Source organism: Apostichopus japonicus, chromosome 9 (assembly GCF_037975245.1).
Source record: "Apostichopus japonicus isolate 1M-3 chromosome 9, ASM3797524v1, whole genome shotgun sequence".
NCBI classification, from domain to species: Eukaryota; Metazoa; Echinodermata; class Holothuroidea; order Aspidochirotida; family Stichopodidae; genus Apostichopus; species Apostichopus japonicus.
Genome location: NC_092569.1, coordinates 25768604 through 25784133, shown reverse-complemented (window position 1 = coordinate 25784133; position 15530 = coordinate 25768604). Strand labels below are relative to the sequence as shown.

General features: G+C 41.2%; 1 protein-coding gene across 4 annotated transcripts in view; it reads right to left on the bottom strand.

Annotated features, from left to right (window-relative positions):
• The window catches only part of LOC139973512 (uncharacterized), a 62830-nt gene that overhangs the window by 34242 nt on the left and 13058 nt on the right, over positions 1-15530 (bottom strand). For all 4 annotated transcript variants that reach the window (XM_071980244.1, XM_071980245.1, XM_071980242.1 and 1 more), the window contains exons 11-18: positions 13319-14457; positions 12014-12143; positions 10932-11018; positions 9720-9917; positions 8488-8760; positions 5525-6721; positions 3297-3533; positions 366-2600 (exon numbers count right to left, since the gene is read on the bottom strand). In XM_071980244.1, coding sequence (XP_071836345.1) covers positions 366-2600; positions 3297-3533; positions 5525-6721; positions 8488-8760; positions 9720-9917; positions 10932-11018; positions 12014-12143; positions 13319-14457 — 5496 coding nt within the window. The remainder of the gene's footprint in view (positions 1-365; positions 2601-3296; positions 3534-5524; positions 6722-8487; positions 8761-9719; positions 9918-10931; positions 11019-12013; positions 12144-13318; positions 14458-15530) is intronic.

Here is a 15530-nt window from a genome sequence, read left to right as displayed (position 1 = left end):
TTAATTATCTTTGCTGACCTGATAGCTCAATTCCATATTTACAGATCTTATAATGACACATCAGTCTTAAATGTTTAATGCATTGACACATGGAGTGGTATGCATCATCAATTTTATGCTCATTTGCATACCCATTGCATTGTTGTATAGTTATGGATGCTTGCATACAGTACAAGCTTTCATAAGTACAGATTTTCAAAAGGGATGGGGGAGGGGGGGGGTGGTTGCTGAAAAAAACTGCCAAGGAAAACCCTACAGTCAAATTCTGGGAGGATTAAGCAAGTGAAGACGACCAAATCACATGTTACCATTTGACAGAATAATTAAATGAGTCATAGATTTTTTCATTTCAGTAAATATTTTACCTGGTACGATGGTGACACCACCATCTTGAAACTTAGCCTGAGAGTATACCAGACCGTAGTACAGGAAACCCTCCGTGTCACTGTAGGATATCTCTTGGTATATGGAGTCTGTGTCGTTTCGATTCCAGATCTGATCTGTCAGAAACACTTCGCCGTTTATGATGGTGACATTCGCCATATCTGATGTAATGGTCATGTTTGTGAGATGAAGGGTCACCTCTGGCACCCAGAGTGAGGCCTTGACCCTCACGTAGTCACCCACGGAAAATACTTGGGGGATCTCGTCCGCGCTGGATGCATAGAAAAGGTGAGCATATGCGGTGCAAAAGTCCAAACCGGCCGATACGGTCGGAGCATCTACTCGGACGGTATCGGATGCGTTGATCGGTCCGTAACCGCGGCCGACGAAGTCGACGATGCAGCTGTCGTAGATGACGATGGATCTTCCCGTGAGTAGACTGTCGGCCACGAAATCGATCTGGTTGCCTACCGACAGATTGAAAGTCCCAGAGAAGACGACACCGGGAGGTTCCACTGGAAGAAAGGGGAGATGGAATAAACCTCTTCCATTCCAATATTTTGCCTTACACAGATTCCCAGATGTACAATGCTGATCGGAATATATGGACGACGGCAAAAGCTCTCCCGAAGCCGAGTTCCTTGTGAAGTTTATGGCGTCGAGCTGTAAGTAGACATTAAACGCGGGAGAATCTGAGCCAGCTGTGTGAGAGACCTCAAAGTCGAATGAGACCTGGTCGATCCTGTCGACGATCTCTGGGAGTGGATGCCGTGTGAACGTGACCTGCAGCTCAGGCTCGACTACGACCACCCCGTGGCTTATGGAGGTAGCCATCTGGTCGATATTGGTGGCATTGTAGTCCCAATGGTCTATGATAAACTGAGTCTGGTTGTCAGGCGGCACAAAACACTCGCTCTCAAAGTACTCCACCGACTCGAGCTCCGCGCATAAGGTTCCCGGTATGTCCTTCAAGGTTCGTGAAATGTTGAAACAGTAGCAGTCTAGAAGGTAATCTGGTTCAGTCACGATAGCTCTGCTGAAGTTAGAGGCTGATGTTAGATTTGCGGAGGAAGCATTCCTCACGGTCATATTGACAGCTGCTGCATTGTCAACAACGGTTGTCTGCATCCACTCGATAAATTCAGAAATATTACGATCAACAGTGTAACGCCTCTCGCATTCGCAAAAGTTATCGGTGTAGCTTATCGAGTGGTAATCAAATGGCTGGGATCTACGGTAGGCTAAACTCTCTTCTTCGATGTTGACGATACACGATATTTTACAAGAGCAGGAATGAGCGATGGATTCGTCATGCTGGGCATTTATCAAAGTCAAATTTTCATGGCTGAAATTTGACAGAGATGATGTTGTAGGTTTGATTATTATTGGAGTTGTTTCTGTAGTCGGTAGAGTAGAGTTTGGTTTGCCAGATTGTAAACATAAACAATCTGCTTGAGTCAAATTAAAGTGATACTCATCTTCCCCCTCCTCCTGTTGCTGACCATTTGTACAGTTTTGAAAATGATAAATTCCACCGACAAACATTGCTTCTATTTCGTCTAGAATTGCAGAGTAGTTACAAGTGCACTGTGCCAGACCTGGAATATCGATAACGCAAGTGCAGTAACCTTCTATATCTACAGTTCTGTGAGTGACGGTGACATTGACGACATCACAGGAATAGTTTCGGAGGTTGGAACGTCCGCAGGATACAACGTGGTCTAACAGAGAAGGTTCCTGCTGCAGAAGTGTGTCGTTCACTACTAACTCACAGTCGCATGAATTCGGACTGAACAGTCGTACGTCGAACGTCATCAAAGGATTCTCAAAATATGAGACATTCCCTCGGCAATAGTTGATGCATCCGCAAGACATTTCCAGAGGGTAATCTGTGTCTTCGTCTTGATAAGAGCTTGTGAAATTACAATCGCTCTGGTTTATGTAATGCAGATTCATCGTTTCACAAGAACAGTTGATGGACGAGTCCGGATCGTAGAAGTCTCTGAGTGAACGAGAACAGGTACAATTCTCTCTGAAAATTGAGCTGGGTGGATTTAGCATCGTCACATAGGAGAAAATCGATGTGCTGTTCAGCTCGAGAAGGTCCCCACGTGAGAGAGACGGATCGTCTAGGATTACCATGGTAACGATCGCCGAGACTGAATCCCCAATGTCAGTGTCGTTTGCCGGGAGGTACGCAGCATAGAATGTTACACCTGGAGAAAAGAAAACATGTTAAAATATTCAAAGAGAGCAGACTCTGATAACTGAATGTGAAGGTTGAATTTTTGTTTTAAATTAAGCAGAAGTTGAGGCTGCCACAAGACAACAAAGTGAAATTAACAGCTAACAGAGACATGTCATCTGGGTTGGGTTGAGAGATTAACTTCTCATAGATAACATTCAAAGAGGGTGTCCTCAAAAGTTGCACTAATAGATCCAATTGGCATTCTTCTCCTTGCCCCCTTCCCCTAGAAGTACCTCAAGGGGACCTTACCCACTAGGGACCCTTATATCTGTAATATCACATGCATTATTTATGCTATCAAAACCTCCTTTGGGTATGACTTGTTCATTGCCTTATATGGTTACCCCCTTCTTCTCACCTCTTGAGTAGCTTTTTAAATCTTGTTTTGTGTTACAGGGGCTATGACCACTAGGGGATCTTAAGCGTATAAGGCTATGACTACTAGGGGTCTTAAGCGTATGTGGCTATGACCACTGGGGGGTCTTAAGCGTATAAGGCTATGACCACTAGGGGTCTGAAGGGTATAAGGCTGTGACCACTGGGGGTCTTAAGCATATATAGGCTTCACCCAAGAGACCTTGCTGAACCCAATCATCAGCAAACTGCCAAGGATGTCATAACGCTTCCAATATATGACTTTTTTTTTCTCCACTGTGATGCTCACCTGCGTCAAGAGGGTCGTGGCGATTCCCTCCAACAAAGTGACAGGCGGCGCCCTCTCTGGTTGAAGTGATTTCGGTAGAGATGACATCAGCCACAGCTAGCATGACAGTCTCTTCTTCCTCACAGATATCAAAGTTAAGTCCTGCAGCCTCGTTAAGAGACTCATCTCTAGACCAGAGTAACTCAGCCTCTGTCATATTATCACATATGTAGTAAGGGCTTCTCGTCCACAGAGATTCTGGGAAGGAGAAACAAATATTGAGATATTTAAAATGAAGAATAAAGAAAATAGGGCAGCTTTCTGTATAGAGAGGTAAAAGGAAGATTGATGAGAATTGTAAACTGTTCATTATTAATCAAAGAATGACTGAGAATGAATTTATCCTGGACTAAGTTCAAATGAGTTCACAAATAGTATATCTCCTGTGATATAATTTTGAATGTGCTTTGAATGTTCAGAGCTATGAGGAGGTACCATAAAGGCATATAGTGAATTGAAATCTTCATGTAAAGCCCCCGCCCCCCCGCCCTCACCCCACACTGATCTTGACTCAACTCGACCGCCATGACCTAATTAATAGACGTGAATTAAGACCCCATAGTCAAACGACCAGGGATCAAATTTGATATTTTACTTCCTGTTCGGTGATCCTACAAGTGAGGGAGGGGTCTGATACCAAGCATTTACGTGCTGTGGTTCAAAATCAATTGACCCTGCTTTTAATGTTGAACAAAGAGTGTGTGTATTGATCAGTAATGTAAACCCGGCACATCTCTAGCTGTACCAGAGACCAATTCTAAGAGACCTAATAACCTGACCGTCCATTTTTGGAATTATTAAATGTACATGACTGTTTAAATGCATTCCTGACTCACCAAGCAAATACAGCCAAGTGTAAGCTGCGGAGGAGGGAAGGTATCCTGGAATGAACTTGGAAATAGCTGGCAGTATAAATTCTTGTACGGTCTATATCTTACCACATCAATCTGGTGTTCCGATATGGTTTAGAAGTTCCTACTTTTATAAAGGCGAGATCTATGATTGTACAATGCAGGTCTTCATTACTTTAAATTTAAGGGAAGTACAAATCTGCAATGCTATTATGTTATGTAGCAAACTATAAAATTATGCCATCTTCCATTTATTGTCATAGAAATGTTTCATCTTAAATATATTTTTTTGTTTACAGGTTTTTTGTGGGGGAAAAAATGGACACATCACTACTTTAACATATATCAAAAAAATGCTTATTTTACACAAAAAAGTTGAATGGGATGTTCCTTAAAGAGTTCTTTATGTCCGAAATATGCAAAATAAAACTTTTGCTTTTCCTAAGAAAGTAGATTAGATTATTTTGCAGGGTATTACTAATGTATACTCTTACTCCACCCCCCTTACCTCCTCCCTTGCTCCACCCCCACACTTGCAAAATAAACAGTCATGAGGTATATGAAGAAGGTAACCCTTAACACTTCTCACGTAGCACAACATGTAAACTAATGTATTGGAGGTGAACTCCGTCTGAATCTTCCCATGAAGTCACAAATTTGATAATTATTTGATTGGCTCTCATATTAGTTAGGGATCATCTGGGGCAACATAGCAAGATAACGTAGCAAGGCAGTTGAGTAATTTTATGGCGTCTGATGCCGGTAGGATTGCCACACCAATATGATCCAAACATCCCATTCTCGTTTTTTGCGTAATTAAAGAATTACTGTAACCTGTAATATTGTACATTTTCATTGAAAATTGAGCACAACATTTTTCCTACGTTGAATTTTGCAATTATCAATTTATTAAAGGCCCAAAATAAATTTTAAAGCCTATGAACGTCTTGTACATTTTGCTATGATAGTTACAAAATTGAGAGATAACATACTGCTACAAACAGTTCAACTGACAGCTGGCCAAACAACGCTGCAAACTATCCAACACACGCGAATCCTGTTCCTGATATTTTTATGTTATCATTAATCTTTGTACATACACACATGTTTACATCAAGCGAGAGTTTACCTAAACAGACTGCAGTAATTAAAACCTTAAATCAACTTAATGAAACAGGAAAGAGAGTAAGAAAATGCCAGATTATCTAATTTGATATTTTTCTTTTTAGTTTTATCAGGAAGTGTTCCCTATTCAAGGAAAGACCGAAGACACCTTTTATCGACACATTGCGCAATAACAGGAAGAGTAGATGAGATTTGAATAAACATCAAATTTACCTGGTTGTTGCGTAGGCAGATCTTTACAGAAACATGTCCTTGTGAAATGAACCGGCTGCTCGATGGTTGAATTGTCTTCTTGAAATAAATCTTCCGAACAATTTCTCATCTCGAAAGAACGACAAAAATCGGACGAAAACTGACGGCAATCAACTTCCCAGAATTCATTGCAAACTTCCCACGGGCGGTCCAAGGATGCATTGATGAGAGTTTCAGAGGAAATATTCACTGTAGGGTTGGTTGAAAATTCAGGTAGATAAGGTGTGGTGGAGTCCACTGTGACACTTGTAAAATTCATACCGTAATGTCCCGTCGGTCCTGTGTAGTTCGACATCCCCCGGCTCGTTGTATTCAGAAGGCTGACGGTGGTCATATTGTCACCATCAGCCGTGGTAGCCTCAAAGTAGGAAATGTTTTGACACCTTCGGGTGAGTTTCTGTGCCGCAAAAGGCCATTTTTGAGCTGCCACAGAGTTATTTTCACAACTTTGAAGAACAGTCGACTCACAGCGCTCCCTCTGCGATGAAGAAAAGTCACAGACTTCTTCGTGATCTACAGCTGTGTCATTTCGCGAGACGTTGCAACTAGAATTACCGTCAATGGGGTCGCTTGCATTTGTCGAGGAGCAGTTGCCGATCTCGGTACAGTTCTCTGTCAGCGAGACGTTTGCAGAGACGCAATCGTCGACCGTGTTGTTTCTGCGGATCAGAGATGCAGTCTCGTTGACGATGGTAGTACAATTTTCCATCGTTACGTCCCGACAGCTCTCTTCGTCGCTGTCGATGTTCACGGTCAGAGTATCGTTTTGGTTTCCTTCATGACAGTGGCACTCTTGACTGGTGAATACCCTGTAGCAGCCCTGATCGTAGAAAGTTTGCTCTATGGGAGGTCTCTTCGGGGTTTGAGATCTTAGCTTCTCCACCTCCCATTTCTTCATGGTCGCTTCCCTCTGTGGGAGGTCCAACAAGAGGGTAAGGTTCGTGGCGATCGGGGGTAACGGAATGTAAAGCTTGTAGGAGACTTGCTCGTGGATTGTAACGTTTTCGTTTCTCGTCTGAGGTTGGGAGGTACCCAGGAAGTACAATGTCGCATTCCTGATGTTGATCACATTTTGGCTGACGGTGTTATACGGGTAGGAGCGACCCCATCGATAAAAGCTCTCTACAGTATAATTAGCTGTGGCCAAAAGTGCAATACCTAGTTGAAAAAAGTCAAAACAATACAGCCATTACCAAAATTAAAAAAAAAAATTACCATTTAATTAATGAAAGTGGAGTATTAAGTGGGCTGCCAGGAAGCACCTCCTTCCCCCCCTCCCTCCCTCCTGCCCCCTTCATTCTATCCTTGACAAAGCTACCCCTAACTCATTCCTCAATGGGCAGTGGCCAGAAATAGCATACTCCTAATATCTAAGGAAAAATCCATGCACAGGCAGGATGTTAATGCGGATGCTTGTATGTACATGTTTACTCTAAGAAAGAAATATTCATCCTTAAAATAACCTCCACGTTTCATATTGCTTTACGCAAGGTTTCTTTTCAGTGCTTGCAAATTAAAGATGGTAAAAGATGATGTTAACTGGATGAAGTCTGCACAGTAGATAATTTTATCATTTTTGGATCAAAATTACATTTTTACTTTGTAAACTATTTCACCTAAACTCTTCAGGACTTCAAATGAGTAACAAGTAGCCATGAAAAGTTTAATTTGCATTGAGACAGGTCTTTTTAGGTAATGAAAAAGTCCCCCCACTCCTTCCCTATCCTCCCTTCTCAGGAGTGTTTGATTCTGTTGATCAAAGAAGCTAATTCTGTTTGGTGAATAGTTTCCAGATATAAACTAACCAATAGCAATGATAACATGTTATCCTTACTTCAAGTTGCTGTACATAAACTCCCCACCCCCCTTACCTGCCCCTTATCCCCACCCCATTCCTTTCATAATTCTTTGAGCTTGACTTGACTATTGCAATACATTGTGTTACATTCCCCTTCTCATCATATTGCATCATCATATTTCTTGATGACGTTAACTGATATTCCTCTTCCTGGACAAATATACAAACTTGGCAAGAGAACCAAAAGCTGAAAGTTTATCAAGAGCACATAATTTGATTAATCTCAGCCAAAAATCACCATCATAATGTCATCAACATACGTTCACAGTTTGGCCGAACCAGGACGATGAAATGTAAATATAGATTATCAATTATTAATACAATTTCTGATGAGGGAAGATAGCATTGTTTGTAAAAAAAATTAATTCAATCATTTAATTTCTCTTGACAATATGATATTATGCTATTTAAAGGACACAATTAAAAGCTGACAAACACTGCATATTAAATGCCAATCTAGTATTTCCTCTGAAGTTGTGACTTGCCTGTGAGAAATTTTCCAGGATGCATCAATCTGCCACGTGTTTTGTCAGTCTGCCAAGAATCATTAAACAGAGCATTCTGGGAATTTATTATTACAGATCTACTGTTTATTGTAGCATCGAGAATTATTTGATGTAGCAGAGTTGAATTAGAAGGCATTAAAATAAACTGAATAATCATTCTTCGGGCAAAATTTTGACTGGAAAGTTTTGAGACGATGGCATTACCAAGTCGATTATAACAGAACAAATTTTCCACACTTGTGATGCAAGTTTGAAGGAATTCATATATATATACAACTGACAAGTTAGTTTCATTCATGTACTAAAATGAGTGAGACTTGCAATAAACAAATGCAGGATTGTTTTAACAATTTCCTGAAGTTGTTTTCAATTGTTTTTAACAATTGTTTTCAATTGTTTTTAACAATTGTATGCAATTGTTTTAACAATTGTTTTCAATTGTTTTTAACAATTGTTTTTAACAATTGCTTTTAACAATTGTTTTTAATTGCTTTTAACAATTGTTTTCAATTGTTTTTAACAATTGTTTTCAATTGTTTTTAACAATTTCAAACGCTTACCCTCTGTCAGTTTGGTAGAAATCTTGATGAGAAATGTTCCGGTTATGATTTGATCCATATCTAGTTTATACAGGTAGAGTTGGAGAACAGAATCGGCTTGAATCACACCGAGTTCCTCCCGGATACTTGTTCTTGGGACCTGTGACCCGTTGCCAGGGACAAAGTCCTGATAGACTCCCATATAGGGGAGATGAAACTGGATGAGTACATGGTGGGCAGGGGTTTGGGTACGTTGTGTGTGGTTGAGTATAAGATGATACTGAAACACATCACCTGTAAAATCAAAGGAAACATATGTTTGCAATACATGAGAGTTAAAATTATAGGAATATCATCAATTGATCCATCTATCGATCCATCAATTGATAGATCAATAAATTAATCGACCAATAGGGTAATGAATCGAGTGTCCATTCAGATAGGGGAAAGTAAGTAAACAATTGACATGTATCTCAGTCCTAGGACAGAGAAACAAAGAGAAATCAGAGTTTTAATACTTCTTGTTTGTTGCTTTGTTTCATTTATTTTTTTCCTGCAGTCTATAGGTAGGGTACTGACTTACCATCAGCTAACATTAATAGGTTTATATCGCTAGTAACATTAAATTTTTCACTGTTTTCTTATGTACACGAATAGGAACAATAATACTCAGTCTAGTTGCTGGATAAGATTATCCGCACATGTTAATCTACATTTTGCTACACAGCAGTCAGAAGTTTGCTAACTGATCTGTAACTGATCTAGTGTGAATATTAATGTATATATATATATATAGAAATGAAACAGCAACAATGAATAGATAACAAATTATGCATAACAGTGTTCTTATAAATTACTTCCTTGAATCATGATGACCTCATGTTGTTAGGTTTTTATGTTATTAAACATGACATTGGTGGAATCTGTTTGTTGTAGCTTCCAAATAAATTTAGAATGACCTGGCCAGTAATGTACCAGTTCTTACTTAATTTGCAATCTCAAGGGGGAGAGGGAGAGGGAGGGGACAAGGGAGGGGAGAGGGAGGGGGAGTGGGAGAGGAAGGGAAAGGGAGGGGGAGGGAGGGGAGGGGAGGGGAGAGGGAGAAGGATGGGAAGAGGGAGGAGGAGAGGGAGGGGGAGGGGGAGAGGGAGGGGAGGGGGAGAGGGAGGGGAGGGAGGGAAAGGGAGGGGGAGGGGGAGAGGGAGGAGGAGAGGGAGGGGAGGGGGAAATACTTTATAATCCTTAATACTTACCAGGGTCTCCTTCCATACTATCATTGGTCAGTCTAAAGTCCAGATGGACATCTGGTTCTAGAACTACCACAGAAGTCTCTTGTTCAAGGTCCTCACTACCCGAGTAGGACACTGTGACAGCTAACGTGTGTTCTGTATCTTTGACGACTGTTTCAGTGTCCCTTAAGACACAGTTAAATTCAAAGACTAAACTATCACCTGAATAAGAGAAAGCAACAAATGCCATATTTGTCTAGGTACTACTATACTGAAAAAATGTTGCTAAATAGATCTTTAAAAAGTCAAGCAAATATAACTATTCCCACCACATCTATTTTCATGGGGTGGGAATGAGGGGAGATATTGTATTGTCTCTTTTAATAGGACATCATGATAGATAAGATAAGTTCTGTATCCTTAACAACTGTTTCTGTGACCCTCTAAACACAATGTCAGTTAAATTAAAAGACTAATGATCCCTGCAGAATAGAAAACATACATGAGACATTTATTTGAAATCTTTCTTCTTAAACTTTCAACAAGTCTGACTGATACAGTTCTTTCTACCACATTTTTGTAGGTATTTAGGGGAGGTAATTTTTTTTTGGGAGGGGGGAGGGGGGAAGGGGTTGTGTTGAATGAAATATTACTTTTTCCTTAATTACTAAGTAGGAAACTGCAACTAATACAATTCTATCAGTGCTACTTTGAAGGGAGTAGGAAGGCAGGGTGTTTTTTCTTTCATCCTTTTTCACCAATTTACTGAAAACTGCAACTTTGGTCACAATTTTGGACAGTCACCCTAACAGAGAAGTTTCAAACTTTCCAGAAATTAGAAAGTAAATATGTTCATTTGAAGATCTGCCCTTTAGTAAGACTGCCGTTCATTTTTGGCCACTGCCCATGCACTTCTTCACCTTTCAAGGTTATTAGTCTGGAGCGTTACCCTGTGTGTTACGTAATCAATTCATCAAGCCTAGCAAAGGAAACGAGCGGGGAAAAGTCACTTGCACAGTTCAAATTTCCCGCAATCTACCTGGAGAGCCTATATGCCTGAGGCAGGTGAAGGCCGCATTTTCAAATGTATCCTCTACATGCAGATACGGCCACACCCTCCTCACTACAGCACAATACACCTGGTACATTCTCAATTCTCATGCCATAACAATAGATTCAAGGTAAACAGATAGCTATGGGTGTCAGAGTAATATATTCATGAGGTGTATATCTTACCCTGGTAGCTCTCGACATTGTCAGCATCATTGGTTACTGTTCCAAAGTGTAGGTTTACTACTGTTCTCGACCCGATAGGCCATGTATCTGCAAAATAACAATGCACATTATAGCAATTTTTTGTTTTAATTTGAAATCTGTGCATTGCATAGAATGAGCCCTGAATTGGTGCTTAATGTTCCATCCTATCGCCAAAATATCAGAACAGCTGAGCAAAGCTTAGGACAAACTGACCACTTAGCCTATTACACAGACAGAATGCAATGTTTGCTAATTTGCATAAACACATGGTAACATTATAATATGAGAAAATCAACTAACACCTTATAATTCCAATGACTTTTGTATTTTTTTAAAAATCCATTTCTCTTCTGAATTACCTGATAATGTGACATACTCAATTTACCAATAACTTAAAGGGTGTGAAGACTCGCCCAAAAAGAAATGTCTAATGCCGTATATCTGACCTAGTTTCGAATGAGGTGTAACAGAAGTGTTAGACACCACCATCGATCCCAGAATATAAGCACACAGCTTGCTCACTTCGGTAATTAGACACTAGTGTACAGTCAGTACATACAGCTGCGGTTAATACCCACATCACATTGTACAAACGTTACAGTGATGGACATCTCAGGTCCAGCTAAAGATAACAAGGTATCACGTTTCATTACTGTCTTCATTTTGTAGCGACAAGCAGAAAACTTCACTTGCAAGCAACGGAAAGTTAACTTTTTCAGAGCGCGGCACACGGTTTGGGGCGAGTTTTCAATGCCCTTAAGCAATATGTTAGACTTCATATTCTGTGGTATTGATAAAAAAAAAAACGGGATGCAGATCCCTGCTGAACATGTGTGCATAAATTTGTAGACTGCATAGAATAGCATTTGCTGTATGATACCAAATTTGCTGTACGGTTATCTTTCAGAAATCATCATAGTGGGAAGCTTTTATGATCTTAAACATATTTGCTGTTAAAAGCCCAGTTATCCCGATGTCCTTACAGAAGCCCTGGTTACGATACCAAATACACTACGCCCTGATGATATACCCACCACCTTGACAAGAGGTTCTCATCTTACCAATATCTGCATCGTTGGGATAAACTTCATACTCGGTAGCATTGGTAAAAGCCAGGTTAGATCCCTGATGAACGACCAAGGACGAATAGACTGCTAAGACTGGGCTGGGCATGGTCAAGGTAACATCAAGCTGAATTGTACAAAAGATAAACAACAAAACAAGTAGGTATTGTTGTAAATGTTAGGGATGGGAGATCTTGAAACTTGAAAAAGTGAGCTTGATGCCAAAAAAGTAAGGCACCCCTCCTAGAGTGGCAGCATGTGCCCCCCCCACCCCTTCAGGCTTGTCAACTTTCTCCAAAAAGTGCCCCCTTTTCTTAAATCATAAGTGCCCCTTTCTGGTAGTAAAGAGTACCCCCATTTATGTAATAAAAGACTTAAGAAAGGTTTAATCTGAAGGTGCCCATTGGTTAAAACATACAAAAAGCTAATTAAAAGGTGCCCCACACAATTGAAAAATTCAGCAAAAAATGAAGTTTAGGAAAAGGAAACCTTTTGTTGAAAAACATTCAAATACTCCTTTTGGCATGGAATGCCCAGAGTGTCATTGATAAGTACCCTTACAAATAGTGATGCCCCTCAAATCCATGTCACATATTCCACAATCTCTCTCAAGATTCCCTGCAAGATTGAACAACCCTCAATTGCCCTCCTGCACCTCACAGAAACCTAACATAAATCATAACCATTAGTGCATGCAACAATACCATGTTCACTGTATGTACCCAATGTCAGCTTATCAAGGATAGATATAGCTGTATCTCACTTTCAACTGACCGGTTAGTGGAGTACAGAAACTAAAAGGAAACCTCTTAATTAGCAATGAAAGTGTCTGAAAGGGCAGAGTAATGTTTGGTTGTAACTTTATCCCAAACAAATACAGTGCTTTATCCATTGAGCTACCTAGCCCTAAGGTGGTGGTGGTCCCCTGGGGGCTACCATAGCAAGGTTGCACCCAGGGATAATAATGTCACTAGCCCCCCCCCCCCCCCCCCCCCGGTTCCCTCCCCATTTTGTTTTATGAAGTCTCCACTTTTCCTTCAGTATATGATGAAAAAAAATGAGAATATAATATTCTTTATCCTACATTTCCCCTGACCCACTAATTAGCCAAGGACCACAAGACTATAACCTCCTCTCCTCGGGGTCTGGAAGACCCTACTTTAACTACTCTTGCACCTGCACTAGACTACCTGCACTAGACTACCTACACTTAACTACCTGCACTAGACATAAGTCACAGTAAATTACATGATGTGTGAATGTTGATGGCATATCAGGGGGTGTATATTAGGCAGTTCATACCTCAGTAGATGTTTCAGGGAATGTAATGTTAACCACGAAGGTAGCATTAGATCCAATCGCCATCTCGTACATTGACATGTTCATCAGAAGATCCTTCTCGTAGAGTTCAAAATTGATGCCAGGTAAGGTAAACATCTCAATCTTGGCTGCTTCGTAGGGTAACACCAAGTCCTTTCCTTCTTTCCGGTAGGAAAGGTAAATGGAACAAGAGGTCGGCTGGTGAGTCAACATTTGGTTATCCCACATGTGAAAGGTTTGGTTGCCGCAGAAATTGACATCGGGAGTCAACTGGACGAGATGGAAATGCAACGAGGATTTCATGACTACCGCTAGATCATACTCGCTGTCTGTCGTGACGTTGATCGGTTCCACAAATCCGAGGATGAGGGTGCTGGACACGGTATGTAAATCCGGGCAGGTTATGTTCATCCAGATGTCAAAGATCGGTACCTCCAATAAATGTGTGAGGTTAAAACTGAATACAAAGTCGTCTCCGGTGTCTGGATGAAGAGACGGATAGGCTGGAGATACCAAAGGGATGAACGGTTGGTCGACCACTGTCAGCCTGGGTGCACCGCCCCCACTGTACCTTCCACGAGGTGCATTGACCACTTCTATCTGCATCGGTAGTCTCAACTGATCACCCGTCTCAACGGTCGTTAGCACCCGAGAGGAAAATACCACGGAGAAAGTATCCTTTGCGTCATCGTCCATGCAGAAGACCGGAGGAATTTCCACCTCGAAGAAATTGACGAGACCCTCTTCCGCAACATCCTCGCTGTTGTAGAAGGCAGTCCTTATCGAGGGCCGCAGGGCTCTACTCTTATACTCCATCATGGAATCCATGGTGACCAGTCCGTATTCGTCGTGGGTTTCATTGATCATGAAGCCAGAGGTCAGGGTCACCATGTTACCACTCACGGACCACCAGGGCGTGTCATTCTGGAATGTCATCTTCACCTTGTTTGATATTTCCTGGAATGTCACGACCACCTTCATTCCATAGCTGATGGCATGTGGGAGTTGGATTCGAAGGTGATGGTCGATTTTTTCATGCTTTAAGGACTGACCATAGTTGGAGAAGGTGGGGATAGCTGACAGTCCAACCCAAGGAAGCTTAACTTCATATTCCAGAGATGCTGTATCGGAAAGAGATGAGAATGCATTGATATAGTGAAGTATTAAACTGAAAGAACCAACTTAAGGCAATGTTTAAAATCTGCCAGCTGTTACCATTATTAACCATCGTGAGCCGGGTTGGGTGGCAGAGCCAATTATGTCATAGTGATCCTATTTTAAAGTCTTCTTAAATTCATGGGCGTGTCAAGAATGTTTCTCGTAGGTGAGTGCCCTGACCCAATCCATTCTAACACATACCCAACCCCGCCCAAATAGACCTCAGACCCTGGGCCTGTTGTCCTACCTGAACCACCCACCACCTTGTCATGCCTGCCATGCTCTCTTTTGAAGACAAAAAGATAAGGCTCTATGAATACAATATCCTTCACCTTAGGGTTGCTAGCTCTTGGTTTCCTGACAATCAATTTCAAAGGTTTATTATGAAAGAGCGATATATGATACACCAGTACACCTGGAGTAGAACATGTCCCTGAAGCTGTACTTATGATAGTCTAAGAAATAAAACTAAATGATACGTTAAGTATTTTGTTGGTTCTGGTATAAATAGTGTAGAGCTATAACAATTGGTTAAGAGCTAGCATCACAGTACTAAGTACAGAGTACTAAGAGCATCACACTAGCATTATAGTGCTAAGTGCTTCACACCAGCATCACATAGTGCTAAGTGCTTCACACCAGCATCACATAGTACTATCAGCATCACAATAGCATAACACAGTACTAATAACATCACACTAGGATCACATAGCACTAATAGCATCACACTAGCTTCACAGAGTACCAAGAGCTTCACACTAGCATCACATAGTACTAAGAGCTTCACACTAGCATCACAGAGTGCTAAGAGCACCACACTAGCATCACATAGTACCAGAGCATCACACTAGCATCACAGAGTGCTAAGAGCTTCACACCAACATTACATAGTACTATGAGCATCACACTAGCATCACATAGTACTAAGAGCTTCACACCAGCATCACATAGTACTAAGAGCATCACACTAGCATCACAGGGTGCTAAGAGCTTCACACCAGCATGACACAGTACTCTATTGATCATGGCCACCCTG